A 25,109-nucleotide genomic window follows, 5' to 3' on the forward strand; every position below is an offset into this window, starting at 1 on the left:
GTGAGACGCAGAGGGAGAGGAGAGCTGAGCTGCGGCAGGGGCTGTGGGGACACAGGGGAGGATACAAGGCAGAAAGAAAACGCAAGAGAGATGGGGCTGAGGGATGGGGTTTGGAGATGACAGGTGGGGGAGGGATGGTGAGGAGAAGGAGGAGGGAGGAGAATCTCCCTGGGGATCTGGTCCGGTACTGGGTGAACCGTGAGGACTGACCATGGATGAGGACCCCCGGAGGAGGAGCGGGTTTGCAGGAAGACTCTGAGATCAGCATACATGTTATGCGTGTGAAGGACCAGGGGGTCCTCCAGGAGGTTCTGGAGGGAGATCCTGGTGCTGTCAGCTGTGATTGGTCCTTGGTACTTGCTGGTGGTTGAGCTAGCTGGAGAGCGGGAACTCAAATGAGGAAGGCACCTGCTTAGTTCCAGAGGCCATTCTGCGAAGGGCTTCGAAGGCCAGGTTAAGGAGCTCGGTTTTCTCCTGGGGGAGCTGGGGAGCCATGGGAGGAATGTGAGCAGGAAAGGGGGAGGGACGGCACTGGAGGATGGAGAGACTCCTCTAGGGCCATGTGGGAGATGCACTGGAGGCAGGACACTGGAGGTGTCCAGGAGGAGGCTGGGCAAGGACATGCATGAGGTGGGTTCAGTGCTGTGGGGATGGAGAGAACAGTGCGTAGTTTGTGGTGGAGGCTGTGGGAATGTCTGTCACCACTCCCCCACCCGGAAAGGGCTTGGAAAGAGATGGCCTGCCCTGACGCCTAGGGCAGGGGAAACCTGGAAGAACCTCCAACCACAGCTCTCAAGGCAGACCATCTAGGTTCAGATCCCAGCTCTCCACTCATGCCTTGTGACGTTGGCCAAGTTACTTAACCATTCTGTGCCTCATATTTGTCCTCTATCAGATGGGGTAATAATCCCGCTTCCTGCAGCAGGTTGCGCTGAGGGATAAATGGGCTCTTATATGAGAAGCACTTAGAACAGCACCTGAAACTGTACCCCAGCTACCTAGTACTTAACATCACCAGCTCGCCTTGGGATGGTGCTGTCACACTGTGTTCCAGTTTTTTAGGTACTGACCGCTCCATTACCTGCACCAGTCTTTAGAAGGACTGGCCCAGGGCGCCTGGGTGGCTCAGTTGGTTGAGCGACTGCCTTCGGCTCAGGTCATGATCCTGGAGTCCCAGGATCGAGTCCCACATCGCACTCCCTGCTCGGCGGGGAGTCTGCTTCTCCCTCTGACCCTCTCCCCTCTCGTGCTCTCTGTCTCTCATTCTCTCTGTCTCAAATAAATAAATAAAATCTTTTAAAAAAAAGAAAGACTGGCCCAGAAATCTTACCTACCTTCTGTGTGGCCCTGTTACAGGTTGAAACATGCCTCCTCCCCCAAAAAGAGATCTTGAAGTCCTAACCCCAGGCACCTCAGAATGTGATCTTATTTGGAAATAGGGCCTTTACAGCGGTAATCAGGTTAAAATGAGGCCGTTAGGGTGGGCCCTGATCCATTATGACTGGTGTCCTTACCAAACGGGAGGTTGGGACACAGAGACATGCGCAGCAGGAAGGTGAGGTGAAGACACACAGGGAGGATGCTACGTGACCAGGGACGACTGGATGGATGCATCTACTAGCCACGGGGCATCTGGGGCTGCCAGAAGCTGGAAGAGGCAAGGAAGGATCCTTCCGTACAGGTTTCAGAGGGAGCATGGCGCAGCCAACACCTTGATTTCTGACTTCCAGCCTCCAGAACTGTGAGTCAGTAAACGCGTGTTGTTCAAAGCCACCCACCTTGCTATACTTTGCCACTGAAGCCCTAGCAAATGAATATAGGCCCCCATTCTCTATACCTTTGGGAGTTAGGAACCAGGTGGAGATAGGACCGGTCCCCCTGTCCACCTGGCAGTTCACCATCAAGATTTTGTTTCCCCTTGTATATTAGTTAGGAAACCCCAAAACAGAGTAGTACCTTAAACAAAATAGAAATACCTTTTTCTTTGGCGCCTGGGTGGCTCAGTCGGTTAAGCGTCTGCCTTCAGCTCAGGTCATGATCTCAGGGTCCTGGGATCGAGCCCCGCATCGGGCTCCCGGCTCAGCAGGGAGTCTGCTTCTCACTCTCACTCTCCCTGTCTCTCAAATAAATAAAATCTTAAAAACAAACAAAAACAAAAACCTTTTTCTCTCTCTGAACAGTCTTGCATACGCTGTCGAGGGCAGATAAGCACCCAAGCTGCTTCTGTCTTGTCCTTCTGCCATGCTTGAGGGCCTTTTCCGCATGTGCAGGAAGGTGGCGGCCGTCTTGCCTGCCAGGCTTAAACGCCATCACTGCGCCTCACATCCTGTTGGCCAGAACTTGGTCACACGACCCCAGCCGGATGAAGGAGGGTCTGGGACATGCCGTCTTTATTCTAGAGAGAGTCCTGTGTCCAGTGAAAATATCAGGGTCATGCGTTGTGCCCTGCCCTGGGAGCACAAAGGCAGGTCACTGAGTTCAGTGGCCAAGAAGATGCTAAGCCAGTCTCCCGTGCAGGAACCCCCCAAGTTCTTCTTCTTTCTCCTCATGAGGATGTTAAGGGAGGGGAAAGCTGATTGTCATGAATTTCTCTCCAAAGAGGCAACGTCTGAAATCGGGAGGTGGAAATGGGGTGGCAGAGATCGTGCTGAACTTGTGCTCTTAGGCGGGCCACGCCTGGACCAGGAGACCCGCCCCAGCTGCTGGTGATTCTCTGACCTTACACTGGGAGGTTGATGTTGGTTTCTTTTCCTTCTCAGCTCTGGGTCTTGATAGTTCTGGGAAAACAGTGCCCAGTTACATCCCATTTTGCAGATGGGCTAAGTGAGGCTTGTGGAGGTTGGAACCATGTAGGGTGTTTTGAAATGTGTGTGGTTGAGCCAGAAGTGAATTCAGATCTTCAGAGACCAGACCCATGATGTCATTGCTGGTAAACATGAATCCTTATCTTCAAGCCTCCAGAGGGTCCTCGAAGACATGGAATCCATCCATCCTAGAGAGATCCTAGGTGACTGAGGTCCAGAGTGAGGACAGAGGTCGTGGGGACTGGGGGTGGGCACAGTGGGCTCTTGCATTCAGGGACGGAGGGAGGGATGGGAAGAGAGTAATAGATATGATATGATATTCAATCAATCTCATCCAGTGAATAAGACCGAATTGCAATCAGGTTGGCTTAGTATTAACCCAAGCCCTACTGTTTACAGCTGAAACCTTAGACAAGTTACTTAGCCTCTTTGTATCTCAGTTTTGGAATCTGTTGAAGGGGGATAACATTAGAATTGATGGCATCAGCTCATTCAACCCTGGCAAGGTAGGTTTTATTACCCCCACTGTATTGTAGTGGGTTCAGAGAAGTGAACAAATATGCCCAAACCCACAAAGTTAGTGAGTAGAGCATCGTGCTTCTCACACAGGCATTGGGTAAACATTAGAAACTATGGGGCGCTGGTATGGGTGTTCCCCATACTGCTGAGCTTGCTCTAGCATAATCAGTTAGTAATGGATGCATTAATAGAGGTACAGACACCAGCAGGAAGGGAGTACGATCCTCTTCTGCTTGGACCACTCTTAATTTCTGACTTCCATTCTACGTTCACTTTTTGTTTTTGTTGATCAGTTGGTTGCTTGGTTGCTTTTGGTTTTGTAAAGCTGTGTAGAGTAAAATGCACAGCTCTTCAATGTCTAGTACGAGTTTTGACAAATATAATCACCTGTGTGACCAACACCCCAATCAGATACGGAACACGTACATCACCCTAGGTTATTTCCTCAGGACATAAGTTTGAGAATGTTAGAGAGAGAGAGAGAGAGAGCATGCCAGAAAGGGGAGGAAGAAGGAGAGGGAGAGAAAGAACCAGTGTTTGGCAAATTTCGGGGAGGCAGATTTGGTTACAACATGAGGAATGAGTTTGTCATGCCCCTTGGGTTCCTCATTGTTCCTTCTGGTAACGCAGACATGCTGCTTTTTTATCTAGAATTCCCCTCACCCTGCGTTCCTGGACACACCCACATCCTTCAGCATCAGCAGCATCGCTAGGGAAATTCGGGGGTCCTCGCTCTGCTCCTTTAGTCCATCGTGCATCAAATGTCCATTACAGGTTGCGACCACCTGGTGTTCTGATTGTGCGTGTGTCTGGCACACCCACCAGACTGTGTACTCCTGGAGGGACCGCAGTTACTCACCTCTGCATCCCCAGCGCGGGCCATAAATCGGGGGCAGGACAGTCATTGGCTGGAAAATCCTATCTCAATGCTCATCACTGGTGCCATTGTTTACTGAAAACGACCCATGTCCAGTGTTCTGCTAATGTCCTCCATGCACATCACATGCATTCCTCACAGCAACTACGTAAAACAAGCTGTGCTTGGCACCCATGTTCCCAGGAAGCAGAATCTCAAGAGACAGTGTCAGCCCAAACGAGGCGCTCCCCAGATACAAGGCTGGAAGGGAGAATGAGAGAAAGAGAAACGGAGTCTGAGCTTTGTTTTTCCTAGGGAGTGGTCAGTAGGATGCATTCTTTCTTTTGTTTAATATGCTAGCATTTATTGAGTGCCTATGATGTTCTATGGGTTGAGGTTCCAGCAATGAGTAGGACAAGGTGTCTCCTGTTACGAAATGTACATCTGGTGGATGGAGACAGACAGATAGCTTCCCACCTGGAACTCGGTTATGGATATGTCCTGGTTGTCCACACAGCACACATCCCCGGATTTTATTTCTGATGTCCACTCACTCCTCACATGCGCTGGACACATCACGCACCTCCAGAGAGCCTGCTGCCAATCCTCCAAGGATGTTCCCTTAATCACAGTGATGGGGTCAGAGGCGGGACACCTGGCAAGAGCCAATCTGGGGCTTGTCTGGGGGCGCTTGTTTAGAACGCTTTTGTGCAACCAGATCTATCCCTTGAGGAGACCAACTGGGGTCTACTCTTGGGTAGGGTAGGGTAGTTAGGACCGCTGCCTCTTCGTTTACAAGCACTGTGGGGATTCAGTATTCCGGAGGGACTCAGGAATATACCAAACTACCACCTCCTTTCAGGTGTGTTACCTTGGATTTACACTGGTCAGTTTTCTGTGGTTCCAGCTGGCCTGCAGCCTTCAGAAGGACCAGCCAGGGACGCCTGGGTGGCTCAGTCAGTTAAACGTCTGCCTTCGGCTCAGGTCATGATCCCAGGGTCCTGGGATCGAGTCCCATATCGGGCTCCTTGCTGAGCAAGGAGCCTGCTTCTCCCTCTGCCTGCCTCTGTCTCTCTCTGATAAATAAAATCTAAAAAAAAAAAAAAAAAAAAAAGGACCAGCCATAGCCCGTGCTCCCCGAGGGGAGTGCTTTTATGATTTTATATTTTTATGATTACATGTATTTGTCAAATTTACCCCATGGTAGTAGGATTTCTTTCTTTCTTTCTTTCTTTCTTTCTTTCTTTCTTTCTTTTTTAAGATTTTATTTAGTTATTTGAGAGAGAGAGAGCACATGAGATGGGGGAGGGTCAGAGGGCGAAGCAGACTCTCCGCCGAGCAGGGAGCCCGATGCGGGACTCGATCCCGGGACTCCAGGATCACGACCCGAGCCGAAGGCAGTCGCCTAACCAACTGAGCCACCCAGGTGCCCCCAGTTGAATTTCTTTTAACCTGACTATTGATGAGGTGGGGACCCTGCCATATATTTACTGACAACGTGTCTCTCAACCGAAGTGCCCAGTCAAGGCTTTTAGCTTCTTTCCTGTTAGGTTTTCTGCCCTTTTGTTATTTTTTTTAAAGATTTTATTTATTTGACAGACAGACACATAGCAAGAGAGGGAACACAGGCAGGGGGAGTGGGAGAGGGAGAGGCAGAAGCAGGCTTCCCGCGGAGCAGGGAGCCCGATGCGGGGCTCAATCCCAGGACCCTGAGATCCTGACCTGAGCCGAAGGCAGACACCCAACTGACTCAGCCACCCAGGTGCCCCTCCTCTTTATTCTTCTAAAGCCTTAATATGTGTTGCCTTTTATAGCTAATGTTCCTGGAATTAATATTTATAGATAAGGTGAGTTCAGGCTTCAGTTCCATTCTTTTGCTTAAGGAAAATCAACATCGTATATTATAAAGTTCTTCCTTTCCTGGTAATCTGAAATGACACCTCCTTCCTAGAGGTTTATTTCTGTGCTCTTCTTCCATTACGTTAGTAAAGGCGCCCGGCTGGCTCAGTTGGTGGAGCATGCGACTCTTGATCTCAGGGTTGAGTTCGAGCCCCATGTTGGGTGTGGAGATTACTTAAAAATAAAATCTTAGGGGCGCCTGGGTGGCTCAGTTGGTTGAGCGACTGCCTTCGGCTCAGGTCATGATCCTGGAGTCCCGGGATCGAGTCCCGCATCGGGCTCCCTGCTCGGCGGGGAGTCTGCTTCTCCCTCTGACCCTCCTCCCTCTTGTGCTCTCTGTCTCTCATTCTCTCTCTCTCAAATAAATAAAATCTTTAAATAAATAAAATCTTAAAAAAAAAAAGAGTACAGATCATGATGAGCACTGAATAATGTATAGAATTGTTGAAGTGCTGTACTACACACCTGAAACTAATATAACACTGTATTTTAACTATACTGGAATTAAAATTAAAAACTTAGTAAAAAATTTTTTGAAAAGGAAAAAATTCTATTACTTATAAGACCTGGAAATTATATGGCACACCTGGGGCTACATAGCAAGGTGGCAGGTAGAGAGAGAGAGAGAGAGAGCCTACACAGGCCTGGTGTTCTGCTTTTATTGGTGAGGAGGGTGGGGGCCTAAGGCTTTTGCAGGCTCACTTTTTATTGTGAATTTAAAGCATAAAAGCAGGGGCGCCTGGGTGGCTCAGTCGGTTAAGCGTTTGCCTTTGGCTCAGGTCATGATCCTGGGGTCCTGAGATCGAGTCTCATGTCAGGCTCCTTGCTCAGTGGGGAGCCTGCTTCTCCCTCTCCCTCTGCCTGCCGCTCTACCTGCTTGTGCTCGCTCTCTCTCTGTCAAATAAATAAATAAAATCTTAATAAATACATAAACAAATAAAACATAAAAACGGGCACACCTGGCTGGTTCAGTTGGAAGAGGATGCGACTCTTGATCTCTGGGTTGTGAGTTTGAGCCCTACACTGGGTGTGGAGATTACTAAAATGAATGAATGAATGAATGAATAAATAAGTAAATTTAAGAGCAGGAATTTAAAGCACGGGAAGAGAAAAGAAAAGTTGCCCAAATGGTCAGTTATTGAAATCAACCAAGATCTCTAGAACAGAGAACCCTGGAGCATGGAACCTAGAGGCTGGGGGCAGCCTGGCTCTTTATCTTTATCTTGTGTGGCTGGCAGTGTATTTTTTTTTTAAGGTTTTATTTATTTATTTGAAAGAGAGAACGAAGGAGAGAGAGAGCACGAGGAGGGCAGGGAGTAGAGGCAGAGGGAGAAGCAGGCTCCCGGCTCAGCAGTGAGCCCAAAGCGGGGCTCAATTCCAGGACCCTGGGATCATGACCTGAGCCAAAGGCAGACGCTTAACCGACTGAGCCACCCAGGTGCCCCTAGCAATGTATTTACTGAGATGACTGTGTTTTGTCTTGGACACGGATGCCTTGGCAAGCAAAGCTTAAGTCAGACACTTGCATTATCAAAAGAAAAGCCACCTGTCAAGGGCTTACCCTAAATCAAAGAAATGTAAATAAAAACCACAATAAAATATAACTTTACAACTGTTAGAATGGCTTTTATCAAAAAGACAATAACAAGTGTTGATGAAGATGTGGGGAAAAGGAAACGCTCGTACATTGTTGGAGGGAAAGTAAATCCATGGTATGGAGCTCCCTCAGAATATCAAAAATAGGACTGCCGTATGATCCAGCAACCCCACTTGTGTGTATATACCTGAAGGAAATGAAATCAGCCTCTCAAAGAACTACCTGAGCCCCACATTATTCACATTAACCAAGACATGTAAGCAACCTCCTTCAAGAACAAAAATTCAACTAATTCATTTTATTCAATGATTCATGAATTGGGCAGCATCCCTTCTTATAAAGAGACAGGGGCTCAGGGGAGTGGTACAAAAATGGAAGGTTTTATAGGCAGAAGGAGGCCAGGGCAAGAAAATTACTAGCAAAAGAAAAGAAAGGAGCACCTGGGTGGCTCAGTTGGTTAAGTGTCTGACTCTTGATCTTGACTCAAGTCATGATCTCAGGGTCCTGGGATCCAGTCCCCTGTCAGGCTCCGCACTCAGCATGGAGTCTGCTTGAGATTCTCTCTTTACTTCTCCCTCTACCCCTCCCCCTGCTTGTGCTTGCTCTCTTTCTCTCTCTAAATAAATAAGTGAATAAATGAAATCTTAAAAAAAAATAAATCAGTAAGTGCTATGCAATCAAAACAACAAGGAGAGGAAATGATAGGAAAACAATTAAGTCTCAGAGAACTATGGGACAACAACAAAAATCTTACATTCATACCATCAGAGTCCCAGAAGGAGAGGAGAAAGAAATGCAGGGTTGAAAAAAATATATTTAGGAGTGCCTGAGTAGCTCAGTATGTTAAGCGTCTGACTCTTGATTTTGGCTCAGGTCTTGATCCCAGGGTCATGAGTTCAAGCCAAGACCCATGTTGGGTTCCACACTGGGCATGGAGCCTACTTTAAAAAAATATAGATAGATAGATAGATAGATAGATAGATAGATAGATAGATAGATAGATAGATAGATATAGATGTAGATATAGATATATAGCTATATATATATACGTATATATACACACACACATATATTTAATATATATCTTTAAAGAAATAATACTTGTAAACTTCCAAGGTTGGTGAAAAACATAAACCTACAAATTTAAAAACTGAGTGAATTCCAAATAGGAAAAACCCAAAGAAATCCATACCCAGATCTATCATAATCTAATTGCTGAAAACTAAAGACAAAAAAAGCAAATCTTGAAAATAGCCAGAGAGGGGCACCTGGGTGGCTCAATCGGTTAAGTGTCTGCCTTCGGTGCAGGTCATGATCCCAGGGTCCTGGGATCGAGCCCCATGTCAGGCTCCCTGCTGGGTGGGAGCCTGCTTCTCCCTCTCCTCCCCGTTTGTGCTCTCTCTTGCTATCTCTGTCACTATCTGCCTGTCTCTCTCAAATAAATAAATAAAATCTTAAAAAAAAAAGAAAAAGAAAATAGCCAGAGAAAAATGATACATTCCCTATAGGGAAGCAATCTGAATGACTGCAGATTTCTCATTAGGAACAATGAAAGCCAGAAATAAATGGCTGAAAAAAAGAACCGCCATTATATCCAGCAAAAATATCTTTCAGGAATGAAAGTAACATAAAGACATCTCTAGATGAAGGGAAATTAAGTGAATCCATAGTCAGGAGATCTGCTTTAAGAGAATTGCTGGGGTGCCTGGTTGGCTCAGTCTGTAGAGCCTGCAAGTCTTGACTTCAGGGTCATGAGTTCGAACCCCATGTTGGGTGTAGAGATCACTAAAAAAATAAGCTTAAAAAAAAAAAAGAATTGCCAAAAGAAGTTCAACGAAATTTAGAATATCAGGATTACAAGAGAAGCACAACATAAATGGTAAATATCTGGGCATATATCATAGATTATACTCCTCATTTTTAAAACATGGCTCAGTTGGTTAAGTGACTGCCTTCGGCTCAGGTCATGATCCTGGAGTCCCGGGATCAAGTCCCGCCTCGGGCTCCCTGCTCAGCGGGGAGTCTGCTTCTCCCTCTGATCCTCCCCCATCTCATGCTCTCTCTCTCTGTCTCATTCTCTCTCTCAAATAAATAAATAAAATCTTTAAAAAAAAACTCATTATAGCAATTGAAAGTAAAAAACAGGGGCATCATTTGGCTCAGTCGATTAAGCATCTGACTCTTGATTTCAGCTCAGGTCATGAATTCAGAGTCGAGAGATGGAGACCTGCCTCAGGTTCTGTGCTCAGCACAGAGTCTGCCTGAGATTCTCTCTCTCTCTCTCTCTCTGTCCCTCTGCCCCTCCTCCCACTCATGGTCTCTCCGTATCTCTCTCTAAAATAAATAGATAGATAGATAGATAGATAGATAGATAGATAGATAGATAGAAAGTAAAAAACATATATAACATTCTTCTGATTGGGACCTTATTATATAGAGAGGGAATATTGAAAATAACTGGGTCATAAAAGATACCATGGTCAAAATGGTGCTAAGGTTTCTAGATTCCACTGTAATTAGCACAGTATGGATACTAGGACCAATGCATTTAGGATATATCTTTTCATCTATAGCACAATCACTAAAAAATATACAACCACAATTGTCAAAAACAATAGACAAATTGAGGTGGAATACTAAAAACTCTTCACATAAGCCCTAAAAAAGCCAAGAAAGGAAAGATAGGCATGCAGCACAAAGGAATAAACAGAAAACAAATACTAAAATGGCAGACCTAGGCTAAATCTTAACATTGCCAGAATTATGTTAAATGTAAATGGCTGAATACACCACTTAAAAAGCAGAGATTGTCAAAATGGGTTAAAAAAACAAAAACAAACTGACCCAACTATATGCTGTCTCCTATGAACTTGCTTCAAATATAAGGAAATAACTGGTTTCAAAGTCAAAGGATATCATTAGTTATGTCATGCAAACACTGGTCCAAAATAAGCTGGGATGGATATAAAATGGCAGGGTTCAATGGCAGAACCCAAATGTCAGGCTCTGCTTATTTTCATGACATACCTAGCCAGGAGGGCCTCTCTCAGAATAAGCTGGATGCTCCTCCTTTCCCCGCTTCTGCTTCTATGGAGACCATTAATCCATATTCCTCTCCTGGGTTCCATGGAACTGTTCCATGAAGTTGGATGTGCCCATTCCTGGTACCAGCATATGTACCAGAGGCAAAAGGTTTTCTGCCAACGTTTGCATTTGCTTCCACTCCTAAGCGCTATTTAGTCAAGGGACTTCATCATTCTAGTATAAATAGCAATAGATAAAATGTTAAAGACATAGCATATTAAAAAAAAAATTAAAGCTTGTGAATGTCATGAATGCCCTCAACAGAGAGTTTTTGTAAGCCTTCCTGGCTTCTGTTCTGAGCAAGTGACACAGCGGATGTAATGTTCACTGGAATTGCTTTCTCGCCTGACTCAGGAGAATTGGTCTCCCTGGGCCCTGTCAATCATAAACACACCTGCCCTTGCCTTCCTCTGCCCAGACTTCCAAGAAATGTGTCAATGGATGAAATAGGAATTTTTTTTAACCTGGCTTAAAAAACATTTAGTATGGGGCGCCTGGGTGGCTCAGTTGGTTAAGTGACTGCCTGCGGCTCAGGTCATGATCCTGGAGTCCCTGGATTGAGTCCCGCATCAGACTCCCTGCTCAGCAGGGAGTCTGCTTCTCCCTCTGACCCTCCCCCCTCTCATGTGCTCTCTCTCATTCTCTCTCTCTCAAATAAATAAATAAAATCTTAAAAAAAAACATTTAGTATGAATATTTCTACTCTCTTCAGATATTCTTGAGGTTAAGGTATTAGGATACAGTAATAGGTATCTGCCAAGTTACACGTCAGTCCTCGATAAAACCTGTGTGATGGGTAGGTGTTACCTGGACCTTTTTTGTCTTGGACACTGAACTCAATTATCACATGTCTGCTTACCCATTTTCCTTCTTTAAAAAAAAAAAAGATTTATTTAATTTATTTATTTGAGAGAGAGAGAGAGAGTGGGAGGAGGGTCAGAGGGAGAAGATCTTAAGCAGACTCCCTGCTTAATGTAGAGCCGAATGCGGGGCTCAATCTCATCATGACCCTGAGATCACAAACTGAGCTGAAATCAAGAGTCAGATGCTTAAGCTACTGAGCCACCCAAGCACCCATTTATCCATTTTCAATGGAGAACACTGGATTTTCTCTTTTTTTTTTTTTTAAAGATATTATTTATTTATTTGAGAGAGAGAGAATGAGAGACAGAGAGCATGAGAGGGAGGAGGGTCAGAGGGAGAAGCAGACTCTCCGCTGAGCAGGGAGCCCGGGCTGGATCCTGGGACTCCAGGATCATGACCCGAGCCGAAGGCAGTCGCTTAACCAACTGAGCCACCCAGGCGCCCCCACTGGATTTTCTCTTCCCGAGTATCGAGTATCGGCCTGAGTCATTGTTGTAAACTCTGCTGCCTGAGGTAGGACATCAGGTAAGGATCTCTTTGATTAAGGCTCCTGAAGAGTATCTCCAGGGCCAGAGGCCCTTTCTTCTCCACCATCCTCAGCAAGGTTTCATTCTTCCTCTGCTGTATTGGCAACTGCTGCACCAGCTCCTTCTCTTCCTCAGTGAAGACCTCACTGTCCTGAAGATCATCCAGTACTGCATTCAGGTCCCCCAGCCTGGCTTGCAGCTGCCGGTGGTGCTCCTTCATGAAGGCCACAACTGGGCAGAAGAAAGAGTTGCAGACTCAGAAAGGGATAGCTCACTTATGGGGTTTGGAAACTATGCCCAGCTTAAAGACCTTTCTTTTCTTTTTTTTTTTGAGTAGGCTCCAGGCCCAGCGTGGAGCCCAAAATGGGGCTTGGACTGATGACCCTGAGTTAAGAGCTGAACTGAGATCAAGAGTCGCACACTTAACTGACTGAGCCACCCAGGCGCCCCTTAAAGACAGAATTCTGTGTGGAGATATTGCTCATTGTCTTTTGCATGTTGCCCAGAGCTTACACACACATCCTCGGGGTTCCCAGTCCATTCTCAGGGGTGTATGAATTTAGGGAAACTCAATGATCCCTCTTCTTCAATCCCATTCCCTCCCCTCCAAGCTTTGAGCACCTCTCCTTCTTCACTTTCTGGTTTTCTTTGGAACCTAGAGAGGACTCTATCTTGCTGTACATTGATCTATTCATCCTTCTAACAATTTCCAAGTTCATACATTGGTATGCATGATACCAGAGGTGCAGGTGGACTAGACCAGCTCCCTACCCTTAAGGGTCTTCTGATAAACTGTGTAGAAAGAGATTTAACCAGGGGCGCCTGGGTGGCTCAGTTGGTTAAGTGACTGCCTTCGGCTCGGGTCATGATCCTGGAGTCCCGGGATCGAGTCCCACGTGGGGCTCCCTGCTCGGCAGGGGGTCTGCTTCTCCCTCTGACCCTCCTCCCTCTCATGCTCTCTGTCTCTCATTCTCTCTGTCTCAAATGAATAAATAAAATCTTTAAAAAAAAAAAAAAGAAAGAGATTTAACTGGTTACGTACAACACAGAAGGGATTGGGAGCACTGGAGAGACAGGATTTTGCATCGTGCTGACTCAGGATTCATGCTGGTGCCCATATATAATACCTGCGTGACCTTGGCTAAAACATACTGCTTTCGTGTTCCTCAGTTTCTTCATTAAAGGCATGATTGCCTTTTGTTTTGTTTTTGAGAAAGAGAGAGAGAACCAGTAGGGAGAGAAGGGCAGAGGGAGAGAGAGAGAAAATCTTAAGCAGGCTCCACACCCAGCGTGGAGCCGGACACGGGGCTTGATCTCATAACCCTGAGATCATGACCTGAGCCGAAATCAAGAGTTGGACGCTTAATCGACTCAGCCACGCAGGCACCCAAAAAGGCGATTGCTTTCTATGTACAACTCATGCCTCTAGAACTTCTGTTCTAAACACAGTGGCTCAGATCATTAATGTCCAGTCATCGCAACTATAACCAAACAGCTTAATTTAATGATGGGATTTCTGTGAAGTCTTGGTGTTTCTTTTTTTTGTCTTGGTGTTTCTATTGAAAAGTCATTGGAAGAGTACGTTCAGCGTCTCCTCAATTTAAATGAATGAAGTTGCTGTCACAGAAACATTCTCAGTTTAACCTATTCTTCCTGCCTCAATTGTTTTCACCCTGCCCATTTGTTCAGCAACTTCTATTCAATCTTCCTAACTGGACGTAAACTTCACTTTTTTCCTCTCTCCAGGATGCACTCTGAAACTTTTCAACTCCCTCAATGTGAGATCTGAGCCCCCCGTCTTATCCTCTCCTAAATCCCTCCAATTTTCCTTTGGAAAACATACCACAACTGTATCTTGATAAGCACTGTGAAATCAGCTTTGTTGTTTTCACCTGCTGGAACAGAAACCCCATGAGTGCGGGGTATGTGTCTGTCTCCGGCTACACTCCGTACAGGATTGCTACTTCATGGCCATTGCCATGTTTACTCTGACACTCCTCCATGATTCTCTGGGGAAGCCAGGCAAAGCGTATTGACAGGGCTAGACAAGAGTGGTAGATATAAAGCACAAATATCCATACCCTGAATATTTAGTATGCTATAGGCATTCAAACAGGGGCATTTGTCATCAGGAGCTTTTTTTTTTTTTTTTTTAGATTTTATTTATTTGACAGAGAGTGAGAGAGTGAGCGAGAGAGGGAACACAAGCGGGGGGAGTGGGAGAGGGAGAAGCAGGCTTCCCGCGGAGCAGGGAGCCCGACGCGGGGCTCGATCCCAGGACCCTGGGATCATGATCTGAGCCGAAGGCAGACGCTTAACCGACTGAGCCACCCAGGTGTCCCAGGATGCTGGTATTAAATACAAGATGCCACCAGGCCAAAAGGGAAAGAGGGGGAAAGGGATGTCATGCCTCACAGGGCATGCTGGCCAGAATGAAGACTGGACTCAAGATGTGGGCTGGCAGCAGCTTCTGAAGGCTCTTAGCAAATGAGGTTCAGTTTATCCTTCTGACAAAGGTGGCAGTAGATACCTCTTGCTCAAGAGCTTGTTGACTAGGAAGGGGAGAGACCTTTCCTTGGTGCTATATCCTCACCACCTACATCAAATCCTTTCAATTTCCTTTGTGAAATCATTTTTACCTCATCCTTAACCAAGATCTTTGGTTGGGTTTGAACCCAATTGCAACTTGATTTTCTTTAGTTAGCTGCCTCTCTGGACCTCCTGACAATCACAGCAGCCGGCCAGGAAAAGGGTCTGTCGCGCATTTCAAGCCAATGTGACACCTGAGGTGCCTTCTCTTCCGGGAGAGGGATCAGGAGATGCTCTCTTTCTCCTCCTGGATGATCTGGTTTGGGACAGGAGGCCTGTCACTTTTACTCTGTGGGGAGCCTGACAATCAAAGCCAACAGTATGGAAGGCAGAATGGAGTCCTCCAAATCTTGGGTCCAGATTTTATTTTATTAAAAAAAAAATTTTTTATTATTATTTTCTTTAGTAATACTCTACTCCCAGGGTGGCACTTGAACTCACAACACCAAGGCAAAGAGTCACATGTTCTTCTGACTGAGCCAGCCAGGTCCCCCTTGACTCCTTACTTTGAATAATTTCTTTCTCTGCTACCTACCAGTTCCAGTAACCTTAACCAATTCCCAGCTAATCCCTGTTCTTGATTTTTACAACAGCCTCATAAGCCGGTTCCCACTTCCTGTCCATTCCCTCACCCATAGTCATCCACACTGTTCAGAACAGTGATTGCATCGCTACCCACCCTTCCAAAGTCCCCCTTTGCCTTCAGCCTAAGGTCCAAAAGAGTTTCAGCCTAAGGTCCAAAAGAGTTCAACCATCATCCTTATGCTTTCAACTTCTGTTTCTTGCCTGCCTCGGGTCTCATGTGGCCTCCATCCGTCTAAATTTTCATCTCCAGCCATATCGATCTACTTTCACTTATAGTTCTATAAGACACAGAGTGCATCCTGGAGAGAGGAAAACTTAGAGTTCACCAGATGCAAGACGTTTTCCCCAATAAGATGTGGTTGCATGTTCAGAGTCTGCATATTATACCCTCTCATGAATTCACTGAAGTGGATCATGCTCTGTCTTTGTCTCTGACACCACTCAGTTTTTGTCGATGAAGAGAAGGTATGATCCCTTATTGAGACACATCACACCACTCAAAGACCTCCTGGAATCAGACACATCCCTCTGACTTTTGGTGTAAACACTGCACTTGGGGCGCCTGGGTAGCTCAGTCATTGATCGTCTGCCTTCGGCTCAGGTCATGATCTCGGGGTCCTGGGATCAAGCCCCGCATCGGGCTCTCTGCTCAGCGGGAAGCCTGCTTCTCCCTCTCCCACTCCCCCTGCTTGTGTTCCCTCTCTCTGTGTGTCTCTCTCTGTCAAATAAAACAAAAACAAAACAAAACACAACACAACACTGCACTAACCTGAGAAAGGAGGAGGGACCAATGCGGCATGAAACTTGAGGTCCACTAGGAAAAAAGGAAAAGTTGGAGAATGAAATGAGCCATTTACCTTTATTTAGTTTTTCCTTTTTTTTTTTTAAGTTTTTTAAAGTTTTTTTTTTTTGTTGTTGTTGTTTTATTTTTTTGTAATCTCTACACCCAACATGGGGCTTGAATTCACAACCCTGAGATCAAGAGTTGCTGGCTCTTCTGACTGAGCCAGCCAGGTGCCCCTGTAGTTTCCCTAGTCTTTGATGTAATGCACTAAAATAATTTAATTCCATTTCCTAAGTTAAGGATCCCATTGAAACATTGATATACTAATGGAACCCAATTAAGTAGAAGGTCACTCACTGCCCATTAAGGAAATGCATCAGAGGGAGGAACACATTTTTCCAATATTCTTTCTATTTATAAGCCAAAATGTGAAGAAATGTGAAAGTTATGGTAAAATTATCCCACTGTTCTACATAAATTATCTTCTAGGCAAATGTATTTTAGACACGAAATACCATCATGAAGTGAGTACATTCGAACAATAAATGATGATATTCTTTAAACCCTGTAATACTGGGATTGTTGATAGTGCAGAACTTTTAAGTTGGACGTGCTTCTAAGTTGGTGGGAGGTTTGCCAATTGGAGCAACCATTTGGAAAAATCACTAAAGTGTGTTTACCATTAAGACTTCCACGTGGTCTTATGTTTTCTTTCTAAAAGCCCTGCTATTGTTTAAATTTCTGATACATTTTGTGTCTTTCTTCCTTCAGCAACTGTTTAGTCCCTTTGTATGGCAACAACTATAAAATTGCCCAGAAGATAGAATTCAATTGACTTTCTGCTCCTTCTGATTCTTATAATTAGCATCTCCTGTTCACTACCACCTAGGTATGAGAGGTTCCAATTCTGCATACCAAGAGCCATTCCTATCCCAGGCACACATGACCACTGCCAGCACTTTTATTTCAACTCAACACTGACTATAAACTGGCAGTAGATTTGTTTTCTTCTCTGGGATGGGACAATGAACAGACCTTCTCCTCTGACACACTTCACTACAACCAAGGGGAGAGGGACATGATTTTTTTCTTCCCCCCCCAAACCTTAGCCTCATATTTTTACCTACCTGGCTTCACCAAAGTGTGCCAGACCAAAGTCTTGTGTCTTTTGTCAGTAACGTTAAGTACAATTGGTTCCTCCATCTTCCCAGCATAGACTTTAGAGAATACCTGGATTTCTCCAGGACTCCTGTAGGATAATTTCAACTCCTAGAGGAAACATACCACTTGACTTAAAGTATCAGGAGGTTGCGAGTGGGGTGAAAAGACCTGTTTGCCTGCAGTGAACTGGCCACTGAAATATACTCCATTTCCTATATAGTCTCATGGCTAAATGAGGGAAAAACAGAGGTAGAATGGTCAACAATCTTTTAAGTTTACAATTTTAGGAAATAGTATTATTCCATGGAAGGAAAGATAGCCCAGCTCTTATCAGGCTATGGTTCAGAGAATAGTCACCTGAGCTATTGACCCTCCACTGGTCTTCCATTTTTTTTTCATGTATACAAAATATTTTGAAACCCAAGTTAAATTTGAGTAGATTCAAATTCTACTGACCTTGGGCATTATTTCCAGATGAGGTGAACTGGACACAATATAACGGGAACCAAAATTCAGGGGATCCACTGGTGGTGAGGTCTGTAGACGCACACCATGAAACTTAGCTTCTTCATCATCTATTGCCTGAGGAAGAAGAAAAGAAGCAAATCGGGCGCCTGGGTGGCTCAGTTGGTTAAGCGACTGCCTTCGGCTCAGGTCATGATCCTGGAGTCCTGGGATCGAGTCCCACGTCGGGCTCCCTGCTCAGCAGGGAGTCTGCTTCTCCCTCTGACCCTCCCCCCTCTCATGCTCTCTCTCTCTCATTCTCTCTCTCAAATAAATAAATAAAATCTTAAAAAAAAAAAAAAAACAGAAGACCTATTGGGGCGCCTGGGTGGCTCAGTTGGTTGAGCGACTGCCTTCGGCTCAGGTCATGATCCTGGAGTCCCGGGATTGAGTCCCGCATCGGGCTCCCCGCTCAGCGGGGAGTCTGCTTCTCCCTCTCCCGCTCCCTGCTCTTGTGCTCTTTCTCTCTCTCACTCTCTCTCTCAAATAAATAAATAAAATCTTTAAAAAAAAAAAAAAAGAAAGAAAAGAAGCAAATCAGGAAGCATAGCTAAAAGTAAGCAAAAATATATATATATATGTATATATATTTATATATATATATATCAATAGGCCTCTGGACGTGAGGGGATGTATTTTTTTTTTTTAATTTTATTTTTGAGTAATCTCTATACCCAGTGTGGGGCTCAAACTCACAACCCTGAGATCCACAGTTGCATGCTCCTCTGACTGAGCCAGCCAGGCCCCATACATGGAGGGATGTATTAATAAAATTTTACTGGTGGTTATCTCAGAGCTAGGGATTTCTTTCTTTTTCTTTTTCTTGTTTTTTCTTCTTAGAGGTAGAGAGATGGGGGAGGGGCAGAGGGAGACTCAGAGAGAATCTTAAGCAGGCTCCACACTCAGCAGACAGCCCAACTCTGGGCTCCATCTCAAGACCCTGAGATCATGACCTGAGCCGACATCAAAGGTCAGACGCCTAACCAACTGAGCCACCCGGGCATTCCCCAAGGGATTTTTTTTTATCACAAATCTCTGTATGGTATGATTTTTTTTGGTATAATGTGGCAGGGATTGTCTGAGTGCACCTCAAATCTGGGGACAAAGTGGCTTCCTTCTTCTTGCCCCGGGAGGGGACCATCCCTGTCTGCAGCTGCATCTATAAGGGATGGGGGTAGAGACGACGTCCCTCCATCGTGAGGCTGCTGCCCCAGGAGGTTCTCTTCCACCTGCACACCAGCAAGCAACACAGCAGTGATACCGCCCCAGAGACCCAGAAGCAGAGCAAAGGAGCCCTCAGAACTATCTGAGGGGCCGCCAAAGACACAGAATGGAACTCAAATGACAAAATAATAATAGCATTTGAAAAGTCTCAGCCTCAGCTCAATAGAGACTTTATGGAATCAACGAGCAAGAATCAGTGTCAAAAACAATTACAGTAGGGGCGCCTGGGTGGCTCAGTTGGTTAAGCGACTGCCTTCGGCTCAGGTCATGATCCTGGAGTCCCCGGATCGAGTCCCGCATCGGGCTCCCTGCTCAGCGGGGGGTCTGCTTCTCCCTCTGACCCTCCTCCCTGTCACGCTCTCTGTCTCTCATTCTCTCTCTCGCAAATAAATAAATAAAATCTTAAAAAAAAAAAAAGTACTATTACTAATATATTTATGAAATATTTCATATAACCCCACAAATTATCCTTTAAATATGTAATCAGTATAATTAACATGTATATACGTGCATTGTATTCTATCTTCAAAATCTTTGTGTATTAAAAAAAAATTTATTGCATATCTTAAATTTATAGCACCTCTAAACCGAAGGACTCAACAGCCAGGCATGGCATCTGGCTACCATACTGCATTGTGCAGCTCATCACACAAGCAGGGAAAATTCTCTGGGCAACCAGCAATATTTTGAGTTTAACTTGCGTTTTTTTCTTTTTTAAAGATTTTATTTATTTATTTGAGACCGAATGAGAGAGAGAAAGAGAGCACATGAGAGGGGGGAGGGTCAGAGGAAGAAGCAGACTCCCTGCCGAGCAGGGAGCCCGATGCGGGACTCGATCCCAGGACTCCAGGATCATGACCTGAGCCGAAGGCAGTCGCTTAACCAACTGAGCCACCCAGGTGCCCGATATTTTTAGTTTAACTTGCATTTTCAAGTGGAGAAAAGGTTTCTCCACTCTTCTTCCCCTCCGAAGAGAGGAAGACAGACCACATTTCATTCCTTCTGTCAACATTTCATGAGTGTCTACAACAGGCCTTACATTGCACTTTTAACTAACTTGTGATTAAGAGGAAGTGGTCCCTCCCATGTACAATGTTTACAATCAACAAAAGTACAGACAATAAGCAAATAAAGAGATTTATGAGGCCAATGGAGGGAAGGAAGAGGGTACAATGATGGTACAAGAGCCACATGATGCCATGGACGAAGGAGATGACTTGGTTTATGTCCCTCAAGTGTAGTAAGGATTCATGGAAGAGTCTTAGCCAAGAAGAGGTGCGATTATTTATGTTTGTAAAAGATCTCCCTGTTGCCAGATAAAAAGCAGAAGCTACATGTACAATAATGGAACCAGTGGAAGAAGTCTGAAGGCCTGAGTCATATTTCCAGCAGAAGTCAGCGGAGGAGCGCTCCATCACCGGCAGTGGCGAAGAGGCAATGAAACTGGCTCGAGTCACATTATGAAAGCAAACTCTGAAAGCAAAGAGAGCTGGACTTGAGCATCTCCTTACTGTTGCTCTGTAGGTTGCAAGCTCCCAAAGATTTCAGAGACTATTACGAAAGCAAAACTCACTGGGCTGGAGGATACACTGGATGAGGAAAGGAAATGAAACAGAGAGATGGAAGATAAACTCTAGATCTGGGATCAAATGACTTAGCGGAACTTGGTTTTATATCCTCCATGGAGAAGACAGTTGAAAGAGCAGGGCAGGGCGCCTGGGTGGCTCAGTTGGTTAAGCGACTGCCTTCGGCTCAGGTCGTGATCCTGGAGTCCCGGGATCGAGTCCCGCATCGGGCTCCCTGCTCAGCGAGGAGCCTGCTTCTCCCTCTGACCCTCCCCCCTCTCATGTGCTCTCTGTCTCAAATAAATAAATAAAATCTTTTAAAAAAAAAAAAGAAAGAAAGAAACTACCAAATACCTAGATAAGCTACCAGGAATTTGTCATTGGGGCGCCTGAGTGGCTCAGTTGGTTAAGCGACTGCCTTCGGCTCAGGTCATGATCCTGGAGTCCCGGGATCGAGTCCCGCATCGGGCTCCCTGCTGAGTGGGGAGTCTGCTTTTCCCTCTGACCCTCCTCCCTCTCATGCTCTCTGTCTCTCATTCTCTCTCTCTCAAATAAATAAATAAAAAAATCTTAAAAAAAAAAAAGAGCAGGGCAGTTTTGGGGAAGATAAGGAGGTTAATACATGAGGTAGGTATGCTGATGGGCAGTCAAGTGGGCACATTAAGTCGGGCAGTTCACAGCTGGAGCTCTGGAGAGTCCAGGACAGGGATACAGATTTAGGAATCCTCTCCTTCAGTGGGATTTGGTGACAGGCCTGAGAACAGTCACTAAGACCATCAGTGAGTTTGGGAGATGGGGGGTTTCAGAGCAAGCACCTGCAGAAGTGAAGACCTGGAAGAGGGACCAGAATGGTTAACTAGGAGATTGGGGAAATAGGATGTGAAGGAATAATAGAGAGGACTGTTATCAAGGAAGGGTGAGGCCAACAGCACAACATGCTGTCAGACATCAGGGAAGAATCATCCAATGGAGATATTGAACAGAGCCATCTGAGGAAGTGGAGGTACACTAACCCAGTGAGAGGCATCTGAGGGCAGAGTGAGCCCTGAGGAAGGTACAGACCAGGCGGTCCCTAAAGCTGATGATCCATTCACCAAAACACAGAAGAGAGAAATGGACACTAAGAGGGGAAGGAAAGCATCTCTCTAATATGGTAGCTATGGTCGATCTGGGGTTGCTGATGGGGATGTGAGTCCAGGGTGGGACACACTCACTGAGATGAGGGTAGGTCCTTCCGGGTGTGGTGTCCTCCTGGGAAAGGCCAGAGGGAAATGGATGCAGGATACTTCTCAAACCCTGGCCTTATGCAAGTAGGGGGCAGTCTTATCACTGCAGGAGGGGGCGTGAGGGTGGAGGAGGAGTGAAGCTGGCACAGAATTAGACTTACAAAGTTGATGGCAGGAAAATGAAGTCACTTCCATTTCATTGTTTCTACTGAATCAATAAAGTAGGAGCAAATGATCCTATGAGATTTGGGGTCCAGGAAGGAAGAAAAAGCAGGATGGGCCAGCCTGTGTCCAGAACAAAAAGAAGATCCCAGGGCGCCTGGGTGGCTCAGTCGGTTAGGCGACTGCCTTCAGCTCAGGTCATAATCCTGGAGTCCCGGGATCGAGTCCTGCATCGGGCTCCCTGCTCGGCAGGGAGTCTGCTTCTCCCTCTGACCCTCCTCCCTCTCATGCTCTCTGTCTCTCATTCTCTCTGTCTCAAATAAATAAATAAAATCTTTAAAAAAAAAAAAAAAGAAGAAGAAGATCCCATACGACTTTTTTTGGGTTTTGTTGCTGGTTTTTTGTCCCTGTGTACCCCAGGAACGGTCATCTTTAGCATCGAGATTAAAATATTTTCTTTTGTATTTTAAATACCCACAGTTACTCACAACCCTAATGACCACCAGGCATTCACCTGTCTCTGCTTGGGCTGTAGGAGAATTAACCAATTGGTCAGAAAATCAAATGATCAGGCGCCTGGGTGGCTCAGATGGTTGAGCGTCTGCCTTCGGCTCAGGTCATGATCCCGGGGTCCTGGGATCGAGTCCCACATCGGGCTCCCTGCTCAGTGGGAGCCTGCTTCTCCCTCTGCCTCTCTCTCTCTCTGTCTCTCATGAATAAATAAATAAAATCTTAAAAAAAATAAAAAGAAAAAAAATAAAAAGAAAATCAAATGATCTTCCCCTGTAAAGTCTCCACCAAGGCTGGTACTTTATCTAGGAAAGCAAGGGCTCTAGAGCTTCAAGGGCCACCATGTCTGCTTCAGCACTAACCCAGGAAAGATTGGGGGACTGAGCCTTTACAAAGGCATTAGAGGGAGATGCCACGGCACAAGAGGAGGATGATTCCAGAGGGGCGTGTGTGTGTGTGTGTGTGTGTGTGTATTTAATTTAGATATTATTAATTTCAAATCTACAATGAAATCTCTGCATTACTCCTTCTGCCATTCCCCATACGTCTCGTCCCCTGTTTTCTTTCTCCTTAAAAGCCAGAAAAGACAGCTCCAATTTTAGCAGAACTGAATTCCTATTGCAGATCCTTGCATATGGCTCAAGAGTCAGCACCTACAGACTGAACTCATGGAGGGTGATTCATGCTTCTATCAGTGAAAGCCGTGCATTGACTTTTCTGTTCAATATAGAAACAGAATGTCGAAGGTGATAGGCTGACAGTGTAATTCTCATATCTTCTCCAAAATCTGCCAGCCTTACCTTCATTAACAAGGAGTCGCTGGGGATAAGGTACAAGTGAAATTTAGTATCTTCAGGGTGGAAGTGATAATAGATCAGGACCGTGGAAGTGATGGGGACCGAAACACCGGTTCCACTGGCGATTCTCAGCAGGATCCCCATCAGAGAGAAGCTGGGGTTTTCCAGCACTGCACAGAAAGGCTTCACTCGGGCTGGCGGCTCTAGGACCATCCCCTCATCCTTAAAATGGGCAACTTGGAACCAAGAGATATCGACCTCATTTGCTGTAGGACAACCACAAAGACGATCAGACAGTGTCCCCCACCATCCCCATGGTCTCCCCTCTCCGCTCCTTACCTGGGAGGGAGATGATGTGGGGGAGGTGGATTTCAGCGATGACCCCCTTGGGCTCCACGGAGACCTCAAACAAAGGGCCCGCCACCATCCACTGCTCCTCGTGCTGTAACTTCGGGTCCAGATGCTGACCCCAAGAATCGAACGCAATCCTCACGGTCACTGCTGCTCTTACCAAGAAGCCAAGGTGTGTCGCTGGCCATAGATAGAAGCCAGCCACAGGGAAGTGGACGCTGAAAGGAGCCAGAGTGAGAGTCATGCTGGGAGAAAACCAGGACTTTGATTTAAAGAACAAAAGTGCAGAGGGATGTGGAGCTTGGAGTGGAGCAAGGTTCGAGACCCATCCGTGACTTTCACTACGTTAGAAAACTCTAGGGAGTTAATTAAACTCTCTGAGCCCTGGGGCACCTGGGTGGCTCAGTCAGTTAAGTGTCTGCCTTCAGCTCAGGTCGTGATCCCAGGGTCCTGGGATCGAGCCCCGCATCCGGCTCCCTGCTCAGCGGGGAGCCTGCTTCTCCCTCTCCTCCCCCCTCGTGCTCGCTCTTCTCGCTCATGCTCTCTGTTGCTATCTTTGTCTCTCTCTCTCAAATAAATAAATAAATAATCTTTAAAAAAAAAAAAAACTAAACTCTCTGAGCCCCAATTTCTCTGTATTCTACATATGTTGAAATTAACATATCAACTCAGTGCATAGAAAACAGGGAATATTGACAACATTTCAGATGTCTTTTTTTTTTTTTAAAGATTTTATTTATTTATTTGACAGAGAAAGACACAGCGAGAGAGGGAACACAAACGGGGAGTGGGAGAGGGAGAAGCAGACTCCCCGCCGAGCAGGGAGCCCGATGCGGGACTCGATCCAGGGATTCCAGGATCATGACCTGAGCCGAAGGCAGTCGCTTAACCATCTGAGCCACCCAGGCGCCCAAAATTTCAGATGTCTTAAGGGATGGATCACATACCCTACCATGTAGGTATATACATGTAAATATCACACAGCATATACTTCCTTTATAGGAGAATTATACTGAAACAATCAGCATCTTCGATTCTTACCTGTATCCATTTGCAGTCTTATCAATCAACTCAATATCCACATTTCCTTCAGGTCCTAGAAACTGATTACTTTTACAAGCTGGTTCAACCCCGGAAAAAAGTTTAGGAGCCTGGAGGGGTACTACTGTCTTCTCTTCCAAGCAAGTCTCTTCTGAAAAATACACATTGCACGTGTGAGATGCAGATTGTTAGACATGGCATGACCTGGAGGAATCCTGGATGTCGAATCACATATGTCCCATTGGGAATCCAGACATCAGAGAGAAGGGTATGTGGGGAGAACAAGGGGCTTTGTTCTTTGAATCCAGACAAAGAAAGGCACAAGAATGTTCTTTGTTACTACTGAAACTGCACCCCAAATTCAAAAAGGAAGCCAGGCTGGATGGCTTGGGGGAGGGGGGCGGTATTGCCTCCGGCAGGAACCACAACAACTAAATTTCTACATGGTCCCAAGAAGCAG

The 25,109-nt window shown here is 45.8% G+C and overlaps 1 protein-coding gene across 6 annotated transcripts in view; it reads right to left on the bottom strand.

Moving 5' to 3' along the window:
- Positions 1 to 1,277: 1,277 nt before the first annotated feature.
- The window catches only part of CARD8 (caspase recruitment domain family member 8), a 37,846-nt gene continuing 14,014 nt past the window's right edge, over positions 1,278 to 25,109 (bottom strand). For 3 of the 6 annotated variants that reach the window (XM_064581213.1, XM_064581212.1, XM_064581214.1), the window contains 7 exons: positions 24,650 to 24,800; positions 23,597 to 23,826; positions 23,261 to 23,523; positions 17,726 to 17,851; positions 17,236 to 17,377; positions 16,094 to 16,138; positions 11,888 to 12,381 (listed from right to left, as the gene is read on the bottom strand). In XM_064581213.1, the coding sequence (XP_064437283.1) occupies positions 12,110 to 12,381; positions 16,094 to 16,138; positions 17,236 to 17,377; positions 17,726 to 17,851; positions 23,261 to 23,523; positions 23,597 to 23,826; positions 24,650 to 24,800 (1,229 nt within the window). In that variant the 3' untranslated portion in view covers positions 11,888 to 12,109. Of the gene's footprint in view, positions 4,441 to 11,886; positions 12,382 to 16,093; positions 16,139 to 17,235; positions 17,378 to 17,725; positions 17,852 to 23,260; positions 23,524 to 23,596; positions 23,827 to 24,649; positions 24,801 to 25,109 lie in introns of those variants that run through there. The other 3 variants (XR_010408202.1, XM_064581216.1, XM_064581215.1) reach the window with 3 other exon arrangements.

The sequence above is a fragment of the Mirounga angustirostris genome, unplaced genomic scaffold (genome assembly GCF_029215605.1).
Source record: "Mirounga angustirostris isolate CCGP_5_RB_7025 unplaced genomic scaffold, mMirAng1.0.hap1 SCAF_16, whole genome shotgun sequence".
In the NCBI taxonomy this organism is placed as follows: domain Eukaryota; kingdom Metazoa; phylum Chordata; class Mammalia; order Carnivora; family Phocidae; genus Mirounga; species Mirounga angustirostris.